The sequence below is a fragment of the Drosophila takahashii genome, chromosome X (genome assembly GCF_030179915.1).
Source record: "Drosophila takahashii strain IR98-3 E-12201 chromosome X, DtakHiC1v2, whole genome shotgun sequence".
Lineage (NCBI taxonomy): Eukaryota > Metazoa > Arthropoda > Insecta > Diptera > Drosophilidae > Drosophila > Drosophila takahashii.
In genome coordinates, this window is record NC_091683.1 from 21,388,872 (window position 1) to 21,407,177 (window position 18,306).

Sequence of the window (18,306 nt, forward strand, 5' to 3'; positions counted from 1 at the left end):
AACAAATATTTTAAATTCGATAGATTTAAGTGCATATTCAAATTGAACTAGTTCCTTTAAATCAAACAACTTTTTTTGAAGATTAGATAAGACTAGTCTTGTTATACCCAACACAAATATTTACTTAACGGTAAACCAGACAACTTATCTTTGTTTTTATCATTTTGCCATCATATTCTTAATTATCTTCAAAATCGATACCCTTTTTGTGTGACATATCGAACCACATAACGTTCTATTGAAAGTTCTGTTAAGTTCAAACCAAAGTTTGAAAAAGTAGAATACCGCTTTGGATATAAATTCCAAATAGACATTGAAAATCCCATAAAATAATCTTTTAGATAAAATTTGGAAAATCACTTTTATGCTTGTTGACAAATACCCGTTAACTAGGAAGCTAAGGAGTTATTTTTCGGATTGTTTTCATTATTTAGCGGAAGATAAGACTAGGAAATAGACAAAGCACGCGTCTTTCATGCCGCTTCCCACACAGAAGAGGCATCTATTTACATAAGAAATCTTATCGGACGGGCCACTCGGCTCGGTTAGCTAAATCGTGTAATAAAAGATACTTAACATATAGGTACATATACAATTTTCAGTGGCCGCGGAATCGGGGGAACAATGTCAATGCGTTGACATTGAAGGTTAAATGCCGGCGAAGGCAGTCAGTCGGCTGTTGAATTCCCGTGCGCGCGCAACCAGCATCCGTTCATATATAGCCCCATATAGCCGCCGATATCCATGTCGCCACCACGTCACATTCTGAAGCTCAGCCTGGAGGAGCAGCGCCAGTTCATCGATTCCTTTGACCTGGTGATCAGCGACTGCGATGGCGTCGTCTGGCTCCTGGTGGGCTGGATTCCCAACACCGGACCGGCCGTCAATGCCCTCAAGGCGGCCGGCAAGCAAATCAAGTTCGTGTCCAACAACAGCTTCCGTTCCGAGGAGGGTTACATGGAGAAGTTTCGGCATATAGGCGCCAGGAATGTCCAGGAGGAGGACATCGTCCATCCGGTAAAGACCATTGTGCGGTACCTGAAGAAGAACAAGCCGGGGCAGCGGGTCTACTCCCTGATGTCCCTGGAGGCCAATGAAACGTTGCGTAAGCACAACATCGAGTTCGAGTCGCTGGTAAGAGAAAATTGGTTATAAGTTACAGGCAAGAAAAATATTTAAAGGAGCTTACTAAAAGGCAATGCATTTTAAATATCTTGATTTCTAAGAGCTCTATAATTTTAGTAAATTTAAAAGCTATTTGTAAAGGCTATATAGTCAATTTAAATAAAGTAATATCTGATTTCATGAAGTTCAATATTAGTTAAAAAATAGTTAAAATGCACTTTATTTGCTTACATTGATTGCCTTATGTAATTAAATACCTCATTTCCAACAGCTTTATAATTTTAGTAAATTTAAAAGCTATTTGTAAAGGCTATATAGTCAATTTAATTAAGGTATTGACACCTTTAATATCTGGTTTCATAAATGGGATAGTTAAAATGCACTTTACTTGCTTACAAAATTGATTGCCTTATGTAATTGAATACCTAAAGTGACCTCACTTCCTTCCAGCAAGTCAAGGAGCACCTCACCGCCGCCTCGCTGGTGGATCACCTGGCGATTGACAAGCCCGTGGGAGCAGTGCTCTTCGACATCCACCTGGATCTCTCGTATGTGGAGCTGGCCAAGGCCATTAGGCATCTGCAGGAGAACGAGGACTGCCAGTTGATAGCCGGGGGCAGCGATGTCATTATGCCGCTGGCGGAGAATCTCAATGTGGCCGGGTTCTTTGACTTCCTGGAGCATGTCAAGCGTTACACGCAGCGGGAGGCGACGTTCCTGGGCAAACCTTCGCCCATTCTGGGCGAGATGTTTAACGAAATGTTCGAGATCCGGGAGCCCAAGCGCTGCATCTTCATTGGCGACACTCTGGTGCAGGACGTGCAGTTCGGCAAGGCCTGCGGCTTCCAGTCGCTGCTCGTCCTCAGTGGCTGCCTGACCAAGGAAGACATGCTGAATGCCCCGGTGGAGGCCCAGCCGGATTACTATGCCGATAGCTTGGCGGACTTTACGCAGCTGCTGGAAAATATTAAAAAATAGATTCAAGATCCTACAAAGCAGGAAAATCAAAAGAAAAGAGCTACCTGAAAGAAACTATAAAATCGCAAGAGTGGAAAATATTGCATTCCTCAAAAGAAAACCGATCCACCGCAATGTTAGATTGTTTGTTATGGCCTTTGGGTAAAACTAAAAGCCTATTCAATGTTGTTAAACAAAAAAACTACTTATTTGTAACCACTGTTGTTTTGTAAAATAGGCATTTACTTTCGAATGCAAATAAGGCGAATTTAGAAACGAGTTTATAAATGTTTACTACCGAAGTAAATGAACTTTAATTGCTTCTAAGGATTTTGAGGGTCAGCCTTTATTAGTCGATTTCTGTAAAAATAACGAGACAAACACGATTTCAAATCTCCAGATCTTCGGGATGATACAGTTCCGTGAGTAGGCGGTACACATAGGAGGGGGCGTGGCCACCGCTAAATGGAAATGTCATTAACATTACAATAGAAAGAAGGAAAAATATATCTACGTACGTGTTGGATATGAAAAGCGTGACCAGTTCCGGTGGCACATAATCGAACATGGGACTGTAGACCTTGGCCTCGCGGGCGGGAATCGAGTCGTAGGGTATCACATCCTCCGCACAGCCGACCATATTGAAGGCGTCCTGCTCGCACAGATGCAGCGGGGACAGCTTGTACATGGGCGCCAGCACGATGACCGGCACGGAGTAGTGCTTGGCGGCCAGGGCCACCGTGTAGGCTCCGCAGGCGGCCCTCAGTCCTCCGTTCGCGAGGACACTGTGCGTCCCTATGATTACCTTGTTGACGCGCGACATCATGGCAAAGATGGCCGCATCCGGGATCACGACGATCTCCACATTCTTCTCACCCGCCAAGCTAGCGGCCAAATTGTGACCCTGCAATGAGAAAAAGGTAATGATTATATCAGGGACCGTAACTGTTATGAGTTTTATGTTAAAAATCACATTTTAACAGTTATTTTCGGATTCGTAAAGTAAAATTTAAAGAATAACAGTTATTTTTAATAGTTATTTTAACACATTTTAACGGTTATTTTCGGATTCGTAAAGTAAAACTCGCAGAATAACTGTTATTTTTTGAGTTTTATAATTAAAGTTGACAAATAACAGTTATTCGTCGTGATCAAAAATAAAACTCAAACTTAATTTATGGCGATTTTGTGGGAAAAACAAATTTAAAAAAAATATAGTTATACAATATGCACGGTTGGCTTTTTTTTAAGATTTTTAGTAGGTTATATAAAACACGGTTAGCATGTTTTTTAAAATTATTTAATTTTTTTTTAAATCAACAAATAACAGTTATTTTTTTAGTTTTATTATAAAAATCAAATAAATAAAAATCATTACGGATTTTTAAACTACAATGGCTAAACAAAAAAATGGTGCATTTAAAAAAATTTTAGGACTCTTCTAAGTGCATGATTTTTTTTGGTAAGAAAAATGGATAAACCCACTTGATTAGGACTCCCTACTCACCCGACATGCCGGCGCACACTCGGCCACGATGATGGTGAGGAACTGGCGCTTCTTGATCGCCCGCTTGAGGAAGTTCTCGACGCTGCGCGAGTGTCCCAGGGTCAAAATGATCTCCGACGAGTGGACATGCTCCTCGGCCTGCACGCAAATGTTCTCCGAGCTGGTCTCCAGCTCCGTCTCCACCTCCTGCAGATGGTCGAGCAGGGCCTCCCGCAGTCCCTGCTGCGGCACCGAGTAGTCCACGCTCACGTTGCTCTCGCTCGTCTGGGTGACCAGTTTGTGGAGCGACAGCGAGGCCTGCGAGTCGTCGGCGAAGTGCTGCACCTTGGCGTGCAGCAGGTCGAACTCCTCGCGGGTCAGCTTCAGGATCCGGCGGGCGATGTTCGAGGTGACTGTCTCCTGGGGCAGAGCGGCCTGCAGGATTTTGCACTGGCCGCGCACAATCTGCATGAGGGCACTGGAAGGAATACCAGTTAATGTGGAATCCTTGCAGGCGGGACTCTACTTACTCTGCGTTCTGCCAGCTCTTGCTCATGATGATGTACTTGAAGATGTCCAGCGTCTTGTTGGTTATGTTGTAGGATCCCTCCACCATCCTGCAGGAGATTGCCCACATTAGTAACCGAATGCCTGCCAAGCGTCGCCACTTACCCCACTTTGATGGCGTGGATCAGCTGGGTGACCTCCTTCAGTGGCTGTTCCCGCATCCTGTCCTGGATCTCTGAGTCTCTGAGTTTCACAATTGCCCAACAAGTTACCTGTATTTACCTGTAAATATGCTAACGAAATCGCCACACGGAACTCGGTTATCGATAAACGAGCAGGCGAAAGCACGCGCTAGTGATGAGCAGCCCAGTTTCGATCACAGTCAGCTGTTCTGTGCAAATAGAAAAAAGCTAAACAAATAAAAATGGCCAAAACACCCAAATTGACTGTGTTTAGTTTCTATAAATATAAATATTAAGGTTTCTTAGATATGAAACATCAAACAGGAAACAAATTCCCGGTTTCTCTGGCTTTATTTGTTTTTCTACGATTATTTCAATGGCCTTCGCCTACTGCTTGTTGTGACGTATGTGTAGCAGCAACTGAGTAAATAAAAACCATTCTAGCTGACTTTAACCGGTGATCGGTGAAAAAATAAAACAACTTTTATTGATACTGGAAAACAAGATATTTGGTTGCTTCGGTAGGCGGAATAAACAATAGTATCTTATAGTTTCAAATTGTTTTAATGCACTTTTCAAATGCTAGCTTTTTTTTGCATACAATTCTAGCTTTTTTTTGCATGCATCGATGTTTCCCGCTGCAGTGCCAACATCGTGGCTATCGAATAGCCGGTCTCTGCCGCAAAAGCAACAAAAAACAGCTATGGGCATGGGCGTAGAATGATAGGGAATGGGGGAAGGATGCCCCCTAGAAAATGAAATATATAATAAACATTTCACTTAAATTAGTTTAAATGAAATTAGATTTACTAGACTGGTTCATTGGTCTGCCGACCCCCCTGAAGTAAATCCCGGCTACGCCCCTGGCCAGGGCGATAAAAAAGTCGCCGCTGGCAGAAGCTTCGGGGCTCAGATTATTGTTTACGTGTCGCCCGGTGCGGTGTGGAGTCGTCTTCTTTTCTGTTTCAGCTCTTCTGGCCAACCAATCGTCCAACCGCCGAACGGAACGGCCCGCCGCAGACTGATCTTGGCCAGAAACTGAGTCCACACCACTTTGTGCACGAAAACAAACTGCGGCATTTGTTTGCCTTCGGTTTCTATTGTTGCGTTGGGGCAAAGTAAAACAAGGGAGTTTGAAGCGGAGCAGCATGAATATACACAGTGAGTACTTGGCCTTTAGTCGAGTGGCGTTGCTCCAGCGATACTGACATGGCGCTCCTGCCCGCCCCCGTCACCTATTCCTACTCCCATCGCCCAGTGAACGCCAATACCCTGAAGTACATCAGCCTGCTGACGCTGACCCTGCAGAATGCGATCCTGGGCCTCAGCATGCGGTACGCCCGCACCCGGCCAGGCGACATCTTCCTCAGCTCCACGGGTGAGTGCTAGTCCAGCAGGTCATGGGGATGTTCACCAGTTCACCAGCTCACCACCGGGTGAACTCAGAACTCAGGTCAAACCGGTACTTACACGAAACCTCAACGTGGGGTGTCCACGCAAGCAGCAACATCAGCAGAAAAAATTAAAGAAATCGAGGAGGAGGAGGTGGAGTAGCAGCAGGCGGGGAATGGCCGTTCGGGTAGATGTGGAACGGCCGAGGAAGCTGATAAGCAGCGACTTCCGCATGTGGCACCTAAAAGTTAGATAAAATTTCTTTGGTTCTTCTAATGGCGCAATTCCCCGGGGTTTATTTTTCTGTTTTTGTTTGGTTTTTTATCTCAAGTTTTTTGAATTTCTTAGTTTTAGATCAGAAATTCCTAATTTACAATTTTTTAAAATAAAAAATAGAATGGTTTATTAAATAGACTAGGATTTCTAATGATATATTTTCCAAGATCTGAAGACTCTATTAAAAACTTATTAAAAATTTCTGTTTTTGAAAAATTTGTGATCAGTTTCAGTCATACACATTTAAAGGCTTTTTAAGATGTAGATACAAAAAGCCTTTATAAGATCTAATTCTAGATTAAATTGTTGGAATTTTGTAAAATTTACAATTGACAATTAATACATAGAATGGTTTAATAAATAGTCTAGGATTTCTAATGTAATATGTTCCAAGGTCTAAAGAATCTATTAAAAAATCATTTAAAATTCCAGGTCTTGAAAGATTTGTGATCAATTTCAGTCATGAAAATTCAATAGCTTTATAAGATCTAGATCTATATGCAGTTTTTGAGGATTTTTGAAATTTACAATTAATACATAGAATGGTTTAATAAATAGTCTAGGATTTCTAATGTAGTGTGTTCCAAGGTCTAAAGAATCTATTAAAAACTCATAAAAATTTTAGTTTATAAAAGATTTGTGATCAGTTTCAGTCATATAAATTCAAAATTCAAATTATAAGATCTAGATCTATATTAAATTTTTGGTTTTTTTTTTTAATTTAAAGATTTGGTAGTTATTAACTTTACACTAAAACATATTTTAAAAAATATGTTTACTATTTTTATTATTTATTTTGCCTTTATGTCGCTTTAAAATGGGGTCATAGATAAGCTGCATATCTCTACTAATGGTTTCAAAGACTATTCGGTTCATTAGACTCGCTTGATAATCAAAAAAAAAAAAATGAAAACTATATTTTAATGGAGGTAGTTGAACCGTTTTAATAGGCACAGGCTTTATGACCTTCCGAAATTTGACTGATGACTAATTGCCTTTATCACCCCCACTTTGCAGCCGTGCTAATGGCCGAGTTTGCCAAGCTGATCACGTGCCTGTTCCTGGTCTTCAACGAGGAGGGCAAGGATGCCCAGAAGTTCGTCCGCTCGCTGCACAAGACCATCATCGCCAATCCCATGGACACGCTGAAGGTGTGCGTGCCCTCGCTGGTCTACATCGTCCAGAACAACCTGCTGTATGTGTCCGCCTCGCATCTGGATGCGGCCACCTACCAGGTGACGTACCAGCTGAAGATCCTCACCACCGCCATGTTTGCGGTGGTGATCCTGCGCCGCAAGCTGCTCAACACCCAGTGGGGTGCTCTGCTGCTCCTGGTGATGGGCATTGTCCTGGTGCAGTTGGCCCAAACGGTGGGTCCATCGAGTGGTCCGGCCGCTGGAGCTTCGGCCACGGCCGCCTCCTCGGGAGGAGCACCCGAACAGAACAGGATGCTGGGTCTGTGGGCCGCCCTGGGCGCCTGTTTCCTCTCCGGATTCGCGGGCATCTACTTCGAGAAGATCCTCAAGGGCGCCGAGATCTCCGTGTGGATGCGGAATGTGCAGCTGAGTCTGCTGAGCATTCCCTTCGGCCTGCTCACCTGCTTCGTGAACGACGGCAGCCGGATCTTCGACCAGGGATTCTTCCATGGCTACGACGTGTTCGTCTGGTATCTGGTGCTGCTGCAGGCCGGCGGTGGCCTGATCGTGGCCGTGGTGGTCAAGTATGCGGACAACATACTGAAGGGCTTCGCCACCTCGCTGGCCATCATCATCTCGTGCGTGGCCTCCATCTACATCTTTGACTTCAATCTCACGCTGCAGTTCAGCTTCGGAGCCGGCCTGGTCATCGCCTCGATCTTTCTGTATGGCTATGATCCTGCCAGATCCACGCCCAAGTCGAATATGCAGGGTCCTGGCGGCGACGAGGAGAAACTGCTGCCACGCGTCTAGCTCTGGAGGAATCTGGACCTGTCAACAGTATTTGTCCACAATTCGGCGGCCGTTCGATGACTGCATCCAATGTTCTTGATATTCCCCACGTTGTGTGTGTATATATGTTAGGGTGGATATTAATGTCTGGACAATTCGTAGCACTTTCCCCTGGGAAACGATAGTTATAATGTAAGGGAAACGAGAAGGATAAGAATACTTAATTATTTATGTAATTTAAATATACTTAGGGTATTCACTAGCTAAACTGAAGTATAGATATTAAAATGATTCACATTTTTATATATCATTTTAGTTGTTACTTTGCAAAGGCTAAGGAATACCGAAAACATTTGCTGGACAGCTTTGCCTATTTGTTTGTAAATATCAACTTGAACCTGAGCTTAGGTTGCAATTACTTGTTTTCATTTTCATTTATGGACAATTCCCTTTTTTTTTGTAAAAAGAATAGCAATGTTTGGATAATAATAACTAAATAGGATTTCTTGCGTCCCTATACTATTTAATCGAATGTGCATTCACCTATTATCATTTTGTTTATTTTTGGACTCCCCCATAATATTTGTACGAAAGTCGAATTACTCGCCAAGCGTTATAAGTATGATTCCATTTTGAGTCATCGCAACTCTCAAGATATTGTCATTTTGTTTAAATAAAAATAAGACAATTAATGAAAGGCTTTTAATTTGGGAGCAGATAAAGTTAAAACGGAAACAATATAAAAAGTGAATTACTTCTTGATTTATTGAAAAAAATATTTAAATGCTAAGTATATTCTCGGAATTTCTAAGACTAAAACTATCTTAAGTGCCGAATTCTGAGTCGACATACTTAAATGCTCGTATCTTTTTTATGATACCGTCCCAAATGGTTTTTAATGAGGCCCATTGCCCACAAAATTGTCACGTGCCTGGGTTTATCTACCTTTTTGACGAATTCCCGTCAATAAACTGCGAAACTTTTGGCTTTCCACTCATTAAGAGGTATTTAAATAAAAGTCGTATTATTTTTTGCAAATCTAGCAGATATCATTTACAAAGTATGTGCATTTGCAAGAGTGTAGGATTACAGAAAAAAACATCTTAAAAACTGGAACGAAATTGAAGTCATCCGGCAGAAGAGAAGACTTAATATAAGCTTTATTGGTTGCGACCGGATGAGCGAGGGCTCCAAACGAGAGTATTAAATTAAAATTACAGTGGTGTTAGATGCTAAAGAGGTGGTGGGGACGCTACTCGAACCAGGCGAGTCTCACGTCATCGGAGCGACTCTGCAGGGACATCACCAGCTCGAAGACGCGCAGCGCCGGTCCCAGCTTCAGGCCGAATCCGTTCATCACATCCTGGCGGGTGAGCAGCAGCAGGGAGGCGCCGTCGATGTCCTGGTAGCGGAACACGTTCGCCTCCTTTGGATAGTGCTTGGCCACAAAGCCGACGACCTGTTCCACGGACCAGGTGGAAACGGGCTGGCACTTAATGTCCACGGGACTGCCGGCAGCTGCAGGTGGCGGTGGCGAAAGGCGCGAGGGTTCCGCTTCCTGATTGGGCTCCGGCTGATTCTTATTCTCCGGCACAGGCTCAATCTCCTCCTGCTTCTCGACTTTCTCCACCTTGACCTCAGCTGGTTGTTCCAGCAGCTCCTCCTTCTTCTCCTCCTTGCTTTCCTTCTTTTCCTCCCTCTTCTCTCTTTTCTCGTCAGTTTTCAGTGGCGGACTGCGTTTGCCCAGCTTCTCAATCTTCGCCGGCTTCTCTTGACCGGTGGGATCGGATTGGACGCGCTTCTTGCGGCCCGCATTGGATTTCCTGGGCACCGCCGGCTGCTCCTCGCGGCTCGCATTCGATTTCCTGCCCCCCGCTTGCTCCTCGCTGGACGGGCTGGTGTTATTACCGCTATTACCGGATGCCTCGCATCGGAAGCACTTCCACTTGGGATTTGTGTCGACGGATTTGCTCTGCTTGATGGTGGGATCATTGCAGTCCGCATGGTAGGCCTCCACGCAGGAGCTGCAAATGGCGAGATCCCGGCCCCTCACGTTGCACACCTGGCAGTAGCGGCACTTTTCGCACTTGTACTTCTTGCGGGCCATGCTTTGGTTCTGGAAGTGAACTGGGAGACACGGAAAGTGCCCTGGAAGAAAGGCGAAAGCGGGAGATATTTATTAGATATTTATTTATAACATACAGCTATGTTTTAGACGAAAGAATACCTATTCAACTGTTATATTTTGCCAGTTATGACCTTAAAACCGAAAACTTCGTTTTAAAAAAATCCTATAAATCACTACTCAACTGGTTTTGTATTCTGTCATATATGACGTAAGTACCGATGTCAAAAAAGAAAACTGTTAAAAGTTGAATAAATATTAATTGACACACATTTTGCTTGAGTAGAACTCTATGTAAGCAGCATTATCTTTTAACTATCTTGGCGAACAAGTAAGTATACGAAAATAATGTTTTTATTAATAAATGAAATTATGATATCACAAAATGAGATGTCAAGATTTCACATTTTTAAATTATTAACCCAATAATTTGCATACTATCAAGGAACCTTTATGTAGGTATACTATCTTATTTTTCTACCTGCTACAAACATTTGATCTTATCTGGGATTACTGGTTGCATAAAATGGTTTTAAAGTGGGTTATATAGAACATTTTTCATGACAATGCTAAATGGTATTTATACTTTTTCATACATTATAACGTTTTCCTATAAATACTATATAATAGTATTTCGTTTTTGATATTTTCATTTTTTATTACTTTGATTTTAATAAGCACTTTTTTTCTCAGTGCATTTATGCAAGTCTTTTAACCAGGACTTTAAAACAGGACAAAAATGCAGGGTTTCTTCTTATTTTCTCTAGGGGAATAAGGCAGGGAATGAGGAAACTGGAAAACTGGGCTATACTTACATTTCTGCATGCATCCTTTGCAGGTGAGGAAGTTGCTCTTGTGGCCGGAACCGCGTTTGGGTTCGCTTTTGGCACACTTCTGGCACGTGTCGAAGTTGCGATTCTGCGCCGCCTGCTGCTGCTGCTGCTCGGAAACGGCCGGACTGGGTGTGGAGTCCTGCGAATCGCTGGCCTCTTTGGCCGTCGCACTGGCTGGTGGTGACTGAGCATTGGCGGCGGCCGCGGCTAAGGAGCCGGCTGCTCCGCCGAGGGAGTTGCGATTACTGCTGGCCCGGGACACATAGTTGTCCGAGGGATCGTACACCTGCTTGGGTTTCTGCAGGAGATGGTGGGATGCTGAGCTGGAGGGATGCATTTGCTGCGGGCATGCAGGCGACACTCACCTTGACGCGACCCGTCGTGCGGACGGAGGATCCGGTTAGCGATGCATCCAAAACGGCTGCGGATGAAGTGGTCGCCGTCGCCGGCGCATTGGTGGCCACCGGAGATGTGGCCTCGTGGCCGTTGCTGCCGGCGCTGCTGTTGTGCGCCGCCGGTTGGGCCGGCGCCTCCTCCTTGTCCTCGTCCTTGGTTCGCTTCATGGTGGCCGGTGAGTCCTCGGAAAGCGGTGCAAACAAAACAAAACAAAAATTACTTGCGCGCTCGGTCGCAGTGTAATCGATAACTTTCGCACTCTTCCAGGGATTTTCGGTATTTATATACTGAAAGTATACAAAATACCCTTAAAATTAATTGAATACTAAACGGATCGATAAAGTTATCGAGTTTTCAGTATCTATATATTAATGGGAATCGAAGTTTTATAATTCTCAAAAATTTCAACCGTGTTTAACTGATGGGAAGAAGTCATTACACCATCTACCATCCATTTGAACCGAAAAACATGCAAATATCATGTAATTTTAAAATAATATATTTAAATAATACACTTTATCGGATCGATAAAAGAATTCATTACACAGAGAAAAAAACGGAACAATACCAGATTGATATTGTCTCCTCAATTTGTACATATCAATTTTTCCATATAAATGTAATACGAATTCATACCAATATGATACGAAATCATAACAATTACCCATGTTGATATGAATCCGTAACATATTAATATGAATACTTCAAAGATTGATATGTTTTTCATATCAAATGGGGCATCGAAAAGTCTTCGAAAAAATAGTATGGCTGTAAAGTTGTATTTTTGTTGTATTTCTGGTATACAATGGTATTATAACGCTTTATATGCTGTGGTTACACTTACAAGTTGAGCAGAGCTAATTTTACATTCAAGTTTAGCTAATATACTCGCGTGTAACTTGTCGCGATGGCCCAATAGGTAACGCATCCGACTCTGATGCGAGAGGACCCCGGTTCAAAACCGGCTAAGGCAGAGAAAGTAAAAAGTTTTTAAGGCGCATAATTAACATTTCCTTAACAATATTAAGAACAAAATTGTGGTAAAAAGTTAATATGATAAGATTACTAATAAAAAAAAAAAAGTTGTGTTGTGTTGTGAGCGGGATTTGAACCCCGTTCCCCCGAGCACAAAATAATATCAGGACCTAGCACCTCGGCCTCTGAGCCATGCCCACATTTTTTTTTTCGTGGCAGAATGCTTTTCTGAGTTAGAGAAAATACAATACAAAATTTTGTAGCAAAATTTGATATGTGCGCATAACAATCTATTATGAAAAATACCACATTCATATGTTCGAAAATACCAATTTGGTATGTTCGAAAATATACTTTTGGTATGACCACATATGGGACCAAAATTGATATGAAAAAATACCCGAATGATGACCATTTTTGGTATTTTTTTTTCTCTGTGTACTCATGATTTTATGTTTTATTTTTAAAGTTTTTTACAGTTTTTAGCTATACAAAACACAGAAATAAAATATAAATATAAAAAGTTTTCTTATCTATACTTTGTTATCTGCTTGGCAAATGAAATAAAGGTCATCTAAATCATAAGGCTTATACATTTCTCCATTGAATAGATAGACCCCATCGAAATAATCTGAACCCTCTTGAATCGCAAACTTCAAAAACGTAGCTGTGGCCTTAGAGGCAACAGACACGAATTCCCATTCCGAACCCTTAATGCCAAGCCAGTATTTGGTATCTTTATCCAGTTTTGCTGTTAGGGCACTCAGCTCTTCTTGGTTTTGGATCGCCGCCAGGTAACCTCCCAACTGACGACATCTGGTTTCTGCCGAATAAAAATCAAGCCTAGTACTATTTTCTATATAAAAGTACCTATGGCCGATTTTTTCAAAGTTCGGCGGGATGCTTAAAGAGACTCTCTCGAGCGTTTCGAGAACGGTTTTTTGAAAATAAGCTCGCTGGTTTTCTAGAAGAGTCTGCAATTTGGTCTCCAATGTCTGCAGTTGACCTTCCAGCTTGGTTTGGGCGGCTTCCTGGTACTCTTGTATTTTTGTTAGAACTTCAGTGAGTCCAGTCTTGAGAAGATCTTCGAAATTGACAGCCACAAGTTGATTTTCTGTTTCATTCAGGCTGGGTTCTCTGGGAGCTTCACTCTGGTCTTCCAGCCTGATCTGCAGCAAATCAAATTGGTCTTTCATTTCGGATTTTACCTCCATAAGTTGGGCTTCTGTTTCATTAAGTCTTGACTCGAAGTCCTCTTTCGTGGGAATCCTATCAATTTGCGTCCTTTGGTCCTCCAGTCCAGATTCCACCGCCGCAAGTTTTATCTGTATAGACTGCTGTGCCCCTTGGATTCCATTCAACTTTGCATTGATTTCGGAAATCAGATCGGTCATCGGTTGGAGGGTGGTAAGGCAGAACTGCCCACATTGATTAGGAGGATCGTTTAGTAGACAAACGGTTCGGTTATTGTCCTGAGTATCCCCCAATGATCCTTGCAAATCCAGGACAAGGAGGCTCAGGAGGAATTGGGCCAGCCTCAGCATTTTTAATAACAACCAATCTTAGAGAAGTTTAACAACGTACTGAATTGAGCTATTTCTTCTCGAAACAATGTAAGCCTACATATTTCTGATAAAAAGCTGCACATTTTCTTCTTCATTACTTCTAAAAAGCCCCTAAAAATAAATAATAGCTTTTGAGATAACACTATTAAATAAGGAATTGTGTTTCGAAAGCGGAGATTGAGCTGTAAGTAGCAAAAATTGATGATAATTATTCAAAACTAAACAAGGCCAAAATATTTCTGATAAGAGGCTGCAGATTTTGTACTCCGTAATTCTGAAAAAGTTGGAATGCTTTCAAAGACAAAGAAAAAAAAGAATCAGAAATTTAAGATAACAAAATATGTTTAATTAAATGGGGAAATATGTTTCAAAAGCAGCTATTGTGCTGTAGTTAGCAACAATTGATTTCTTGTAATTAAAACATTCACATGTAAACAGTAATCGTTGTCTTTTAATGCATGTCTTAACGTTAAATAAGCAATCAAGGCTCTACAAACACTCAATAAGTACATAACTTAATTTCGGAATTAATTTACAATTGTCAACTATGTATAAATATGTGATAATTTCTCAAACTGTGCGTTTCATGGCGGTTCTTCGGTGCGAGGGAGGCGAGGAAACTCAACCGAACGGCAAGGCCCCTACTCGATCTTGATGCGACGCCCATAGCGCCAGGCCAGACGCACCAGATCCCGATGGGACAGGGCCCAGGACAGCAGGCAGGCCAGCCCAGCCAGGACACCCACGCCCAGGTGTGTGGCAAGGCCAGAACTTTGGTACTGTAGGAAGAGGGAATAAATTAGGAAATAAATACCATAATCCTGAAGAGAATACTCACCCAATAACAGACGATGCCGGCCAGGAAGAGCGTGCCCCCGAAGAGTTTTCCCGGCCAGAGGCCCAGCAGCGGATCCAGCGACAGCGGTCGGTACTGATGCCTGATATAATAGGTGCTGTACAGAATCCTGCTCAGCATATTGATGCAGTTGGCGAAGATGAAGCCCACCGGGCCAAAGATCCCCGTCAGGATGTAGGAGAGCACCAGGAAGCTGATCGAGAAGATGGCCATCAGGTAGTTGTACTTGTCGATATCCCGGCTGGTGTTCGTGGCGAACATGTAGCCCTCGCTGATCCCGTTCACGGCCAGCAGATAGATGGCCAGGCAGTGCCACTGCAGCAGGCTCTGCGGCAGGCCGCCGGCCACAAAGTCTGGGCCGCCGTAGAGCAGCAGCACCGGATGCGAGTAGCTCTGGCCAAAGGTGAACGCAATCAGGCCAATGGAGCTCACGCCCAGAAGGAGATTGTTTAGGACACTGCTCGCCTGGCGGACGCGCTCTTGCGGCTGCTTGGCCAGCTTGATGTCGCGCGACAGCGTTTGCGTGAAGTAGAAGTACGAGCTGTCCTCGATCGGGCGGAAAATGAAGCGCGCCGCCATGCTGCCCAGATTGTTGACCACATCGTAGGTGGCCTGCTCGCCGAAGCTCAGCACCGGCGACACGGACATCACATACTTCTCGCCCTCCGTGAGGATTTGCTTCAGCACGCCCTGCTTGACGAAGCTCAGCGTGAGCGTCTGCAGTTCCCGGTTGAGGTGCTTCCCATTCGGATTGAACATCACGCCGGGCAGAAAGTCGTTCAGCCGCTTGAAGGGGAAGTCATCCATGTGCTCGTACAGGGAAACCTGCCAGGCCTTCGGCGGCACCGGCTTTTTCCTCGCCTGCTGGGCCACGAAATCCTTGAATCCCTTCAGGTAGAAGTAAAAGAAGCCATATTGGCCCAGCACAATGGTCACAGCGCTGGAGAGCTGGGCAATGGCAAAGGCATTGATCGCCGCACTGCGATCGCCGGTGACGATCCACAGGAAGATGATCGAACGCACCAGGATGTGCAGCGTGTTGAGCAGGATCTTTAGCTTCACGAAGCAAAAGACCTGGGCCACAAACACCGCCGACTCGGCCAGCAGTTCCAGGACGCAGGACAGGGCCACCGCATAGCAGGCGAACTCGTACTGCGAGGCGTAGATGGCGTCCACCGCCGACAGCCAATTGAGCCAGATGTACAGGCAAGGAGCACACAAAACAGCGCAGATGGGCACCCTGCAAGGAAGGGGATATTTTAGTGGGCAAACAAGTGAGGGAATAGAATGAGTAGCAAGCTTTAAAAAATATTAATACTCCTCTAACCAATTCTAGTGATGAAATTTCGTTGTATAGAACGTTATACTATTTTTTTTTATTAAGATTAAAAATGCCGATTTGCAGAAAACCGCGAATGAAATATTTTTTTTCAAGTTTGGACTATATTTTGCACTGGAACCATTATGGGTGTTATTTTTATCTGAAAGCTTGACAAAAATAATAATTTTGGAGTATTTTTATTTATTTTTTACCACACGTAATTTAAAATTATAAATTAATTAAACAAAAAATAGCATCGCCATATCTTCGCTTCGGTCAGACGGATTTTTTTTTTAACTTTTATAAAAATTGTTTTTAAATGGTGTGGTAGTGTCATAAAAATTAGATATCGTTTAGAGACCATGAAGAAAATCTCGATACGTTTCACAAAGAATCCCTCATAAATTTTTTAAATCCTCGAATCTTAGAATTTAAATACTTAATGGGGAAGATATCCCACTCGGAATGTAACCAGGTATCCACAAAACTCAGTTGTTAGCAGAAAAACAATCATATCTTTGAAACGGCAAATAATAGGAAGGTGAAACTTTCACAGGACATCAAGGGGAACACCTCGAAGGTAACCACACGGTGGGCCCACTAATAACCCGATCCCCGGATGCTTACGTGAGCCACATCTGGTTGATCAGCTGCGCCCAGGAGCAGCGGTCGCCCTGCTGGGCATTGGCGCTCAGGGCCGCCCGGTTGATGGCCTCGCGGGACAGGAAGAGCAGGGTGCTCTCCAGGAGGAGCAGCCGCACGTTCATGATGCCCAGCACCTCGCGACCCACATGTCGCACGATGTACGCGTTGATGCCGAAGGTGAGGATGCGGCACAGTATCTGCGGGGCGATAGGAACACGTCGCCGGGATGATGAGTAATAGAGGTACATACGTTGAGGTACTGGGTAAAAACACAAAATAGATTCGGATAGAGATTCGCGCTCACCTGAAAAATGATGCTGAAGCCGGCGCCCAGCAGGCTGCTCTCGAGCACATTGCGCGCCATTCGACCCCGTTGGCCAGGCTCCACCGAACAGGGTCACAGTCCCCGGCTCCGAGTGGCAAAAGCAGGTAGAATCAGGGCCCAATTAGTTGGCCAAAACAACGCAAAAGTTCTCTCACATCTGGATTCGAGTGCCTATCGATAAGTGGCAGGTGCTGCGAATCAGCTGTTACGCTCTCGCACTTCGATTGCCACTCGCGCAATCTGTCATCGATAAGTGGTCATTTGAAAACTCAATTGACGTGGCACTTGATATATTTTTAAAAAAGAAGCCGCATATTAAGAACTATTTTTGAAATATTTTGCATGATTTTAGAATAACAAAAAAATTGTATTTTTTATTGTAAATTAAAAAAAATAATGTTTTTTGAAGAAAGGTTAACAAAAAAAGAATTGTTTTAAAGGGAAAAGGGAACAATTTAGATTATATCATACTTTATTCGAAAGTTTTAATTTTTATAAAATTCTTTCTTAGCCAACTAATGCTCTTTGGGTCTAGTTCAAGCCACAGTTGAGGCTTTTACAATTTATTTGCGTAATTCCCATACTAATGAAGCTTTTAAGTCGGGACTCGGGCGGCGTCGCATTGATGAGACCTGGAGACGTGGAGACTGACGCCACCAGACCAGCGAGATCTGCTAAAGATCAAATCTTGACATGGGAGTCACGCGAAAAATTACATAGACCACAAGCAACAACCACAGCCAGAAGAAACAATGCCAATGCCTTGGAGTCGCCTGGCCGCAGATACAAAGATACAATATCTGTATGTCGGGACGGGTCGGACTAACGCACGATTCTGCTGGATCGGTCGGATCTTTGGGACCTGGCTCCCATTTGGTCCCTGGCGGCCGGCGCCACTGTCTGCCATTCAGCTTCCTGTGGGTGGGCCCGTGACACGGCCCAAGGATCTCCTTATACGATAGTTTTAAATCTGGAAAGATATAAGTATATTTTATCGAAATATTTTAACAAGTCAGATTTTTAGAATTTATTTCTAATACATCATTGTAGGTACAACCTTAATATTTAACTTGTATCAATTTTATGAAAAATTAAAAAATTTACAATCTTTTATTTAATTATGATCTTGAAATTTAAAAAAATACATAAACATAAACAAATCGATTTAAGTTTATCATTTTTTAATACAATTTTCTTGGCTATCGGTAATGATTTGAGTTCCACCTTTAGTGCGCACCGCAGCCAGGTAATCAGATAAAAATATATTATGACGTACCAGACCGACTTTTCATTGTTAATTGAGCGGCAGCGGCAGCTACGTAAACGTAAACCTTTCCCGGAGCCCGGCCCTGAATGATTGAGATTGAGACGTGCTTGATATCTGTTGGCATCGTAGCGGCAGAGCCAGTGAT

At 43.3% G+C, this 18,306-nt stretch overlaps 6 protein-coding genes across 8 annotated transcripts; 2 read left to right on the forward strand and 4 right to left on the reverse strand.

Moving 5' to 3' along the window:
- Positions 1 to 372: 372 nt before the first annotated feature.
- LOC108065712 (uncharacterized) lies at positions 373 to 2,412 on the forward strand. Its single transcript, XM_017153833.3, has 2 exons — positions 373 to 1,134; positions 1,576 to 2,412. The coding sequence occupies exons 1-2, from the start codon at positions 745 to 747 to the stop codon at positions 2,101 to 2,103; spliced, it is 918 nt and encodes a 305-aa protein (XP_017009322.2). The 5' UTR covers positions 373 to 744; the 3' UTR covers positions 2,104 to 2,412.
- On the reverse strand, positions 2,395 to 4,435 carry eIF2Bbeta (eukaryotic translation initiation factor 2B subunit beta). Its single transcript, XM_017153831.3, has 5 exons — positions 4,241 to 4,435; positions 4,099 to 4,185; positions 3,590 to 4,046; positions 2,601 to 2,986; positions 2,395 to 2,543 (listed from the first exon to the last, which is right to left on the reverse strand). The coding sequence occupies exons 1-5, from the start codon at positions 4,294 to 4,296 to the stop codon at positions 2,471 to 2,473; spliced, it is 1,059 nt and encodes a 352-aa protein (XP_017009320.1). The 5' UTR covers positions 4,297 to 4,435; the 3' UTR covers positions 2,395 to 2,470.
- Positions 4,436 to 5,173: 738 nt separating this feature from the next.
- On the forward strand, positions 5,174 to 8,156 carry Ugalt (UDP-galactose transporter). Of its 2 annotated transcripts, XM_017153794.3 has the most exons (3): positions 5,174 to 5,418; positions 5,516 to 5,635; positions 6,943 to 8,156. In XM_017153794.3, exons 1-3 carry the CDS (start codon positions 5,406 to 5,408, stop codon positions 7,872 to 7,874), a joined length of 1,065 nt encoding a protein of 354 aa, XP_017009283.2. In that variant the 5' UTR covers positions 5,174 to 5,405; the 3' UTR covers positions 7,875 to 8,156. The 2 variants fall into 2 exon arrangements, with proteins under 2 accessions (XP_017009283.2, XP_017009282.2); XM_017153793.3 differs by lacking the exon at positions 5,174 to 5,418 and having other exon boundaries at positions 5,467 to 5,635.
- A 439-nt stretch (positions 8,157 to 8,595) lies between these two features.
- Positions 8,596 to 11,443, reverse strand: Lint-O (L(3)mbt interactor in ovarian somatic cells). 2 transcript variants are annotated; one of them, XM_017153791.3, is made up of 3 exons: positions 11,177 to 11,443; positions 10,794 to 11,109; positions 8,596 to 10,001 (listed from the first exon to the last, which is right to left on the reverse strand). In XM_017153791.3, exons 1-3 carry the CDS (start codon positions 11,372 to 11,374, stop codon positions 9,106 to 9,108), a joined length of 1,410 nt encoding a protein of 469 aa, XP_017009280.2. In that variant the 5' UTR covers positions 11,375 to 11,443; the 3' UTR covers positions 8,596 to 9,105. The 2 variants fall into 2 exon arrangements, with proteins under 2 accessions (XP_017009280.2, XP_070074369.1); XM_070218268.1 differs by lacking the exons at positions 10,794 to 11,109; positions 11,177 to 11,443 and adding an exon at positions 10,081 to 10,199.
- A 1,272-nt stretch (positions 11,444 to 12,715) lies between these two features.
- On the reverse strand, positions 12,716 to 13,726 carry LOC108065463 (uncharacterized). Its single transcript, XM_017153461.2, has one exon. It carries the CDS (start codon positions 13,724 to 13,726, stop codon positions 12,716 to 12,718), a length of 1,011 nt encoding a protein of 336 aa, XP_017008950.2.
- Positions 13,727 to 14,178: 452 nt separating this feature from the next.
- Positions 14,179 to 17,073, reverse strand: LOC108065716 (man(5)GlcNAc(2)-PP-dolichol translocation protein RFT1). Its single transcript, XM_017153842.2, has 4 exons — positions 16,874 to 17,073; positions 16,552 to 16,766; positions 14,586 to 15,843; positions 14,179 to 14,526 (listed from the first exon to the last, which is right to left on the reverse strand). Exons 1-4 carry the CDS (start codon positions 16,931 to 16,933, stop codon positions 14,389 to 14,391), a joined length of 1,671 nt encoding a protein of 556 aa, XP_017009331.2. The 5' UTR covers positions 16,934 to 17,073; the 3' UTR covers positions 14,179 to 14,388.
- Between the last annotated feature and the right edge of the window lie 1,233 nt (positions 17,074 to 18,306).

Bases quoted from the DNA above. Each gene is read 5' to 3' on its own strand.
- LOC108065712 (XM_017153833.3), top strand. From the start codon at position 745: ATGTCGCCACCACGTCACATTCTGAAGCTCAGCCTGGAGGAGCAGCGC. The intron at 1,135-1,575 runs GTAAGAGAAAAT...ACTTCCTTCCAG, and splicing joins ACATCGAGTTCGAGTCGCTG to CAAGTCAAGGAGCACCTCAC.
- eIF2Bbeta (XM_017153831.3), bottom strand. From the start codon at position 4,296: ATGCGGGAACAGCCACTGAAGGAGGTCACCCAGCTGATCCACGCCATC. The intron at 4,186-4,240 runs GTAAGTGGCGAC...AATCTCCTGCAG, and splicing joins ATCCACGCCATCAAAGTGGG to GATGGTGGAGGGATCCTACA. The intron at 4,047-4,098 runs GTAAGTAGAGTC...TATTCCTTCCAG, and splicing joins AAGAGCTGGCAGAACGCAGA to TGCCCTCATGCAGATTGTGC.
- LOC108065463 (XM_017153461.2), bottom strand. From the start codon at position 13,726: ATGCTGAGGCTGGCCCAATTCCTCCTGAGCCTCCTTGTCCTGGATTTG.
- Ugalt (XM_017153793.3), top strand. From the start codon at position 5,467: ATGGCGCTCCTGCCCGCCCCCGTCACCTATTCCTACTCCCATCGCCCA. The intron at 5,636-6,942 runs GTGAGTGCTAGT...CCCACTTTGCAG, and splicing joins CATCTTCCTCAGCTCCACGG to CCGTGCTAATGGCCGAGTTT.
- Lint-O (XM_017153791.3), bottom strand. From the start codon at position 11,374: ATGAAGCGAACCAAGGACGAGGACAAGGAGGAGGCGCCGGCCCAACCG. The intron at 11,110-11,176 runs GTGAGTGTCGCC...CATCTCCTGCAG, and splicing joins GCACGACGGGTCGCGTCAAG to AAACCCAAGCAGGTGTACGA. The intron at 10,002-10,793 runs GTAAGTATAGCC...CCTTTCTTCCAG, and splicing joins CAAAGGATGCATGCAGAAAT to GGCACTTTCCGTGTCTCCCA.
- LOC108065716 (XM_017153842.2), bottom strand. From the start codon at position 16,933: ATGGCGCGCAATGTGCTCGAGAGCAGCCTGCTGGGCGCCGGCTTCAGC. The intron at 16,767-16,873 runs GTGAGCGCGAAT...ATCGCCCCGCAG, and splicing joins GCTTCAGCATCATTTTTCAG to ATACTGTGCCGCATCCTCAC. The intron at 15,844-16,551 runs GTAAGCATCCGG...CCTTCCTTGCAG, and splicing joins ATCAACCAGATGTGGCTCAC to GGTGCCCATCTGCGCTGTTT.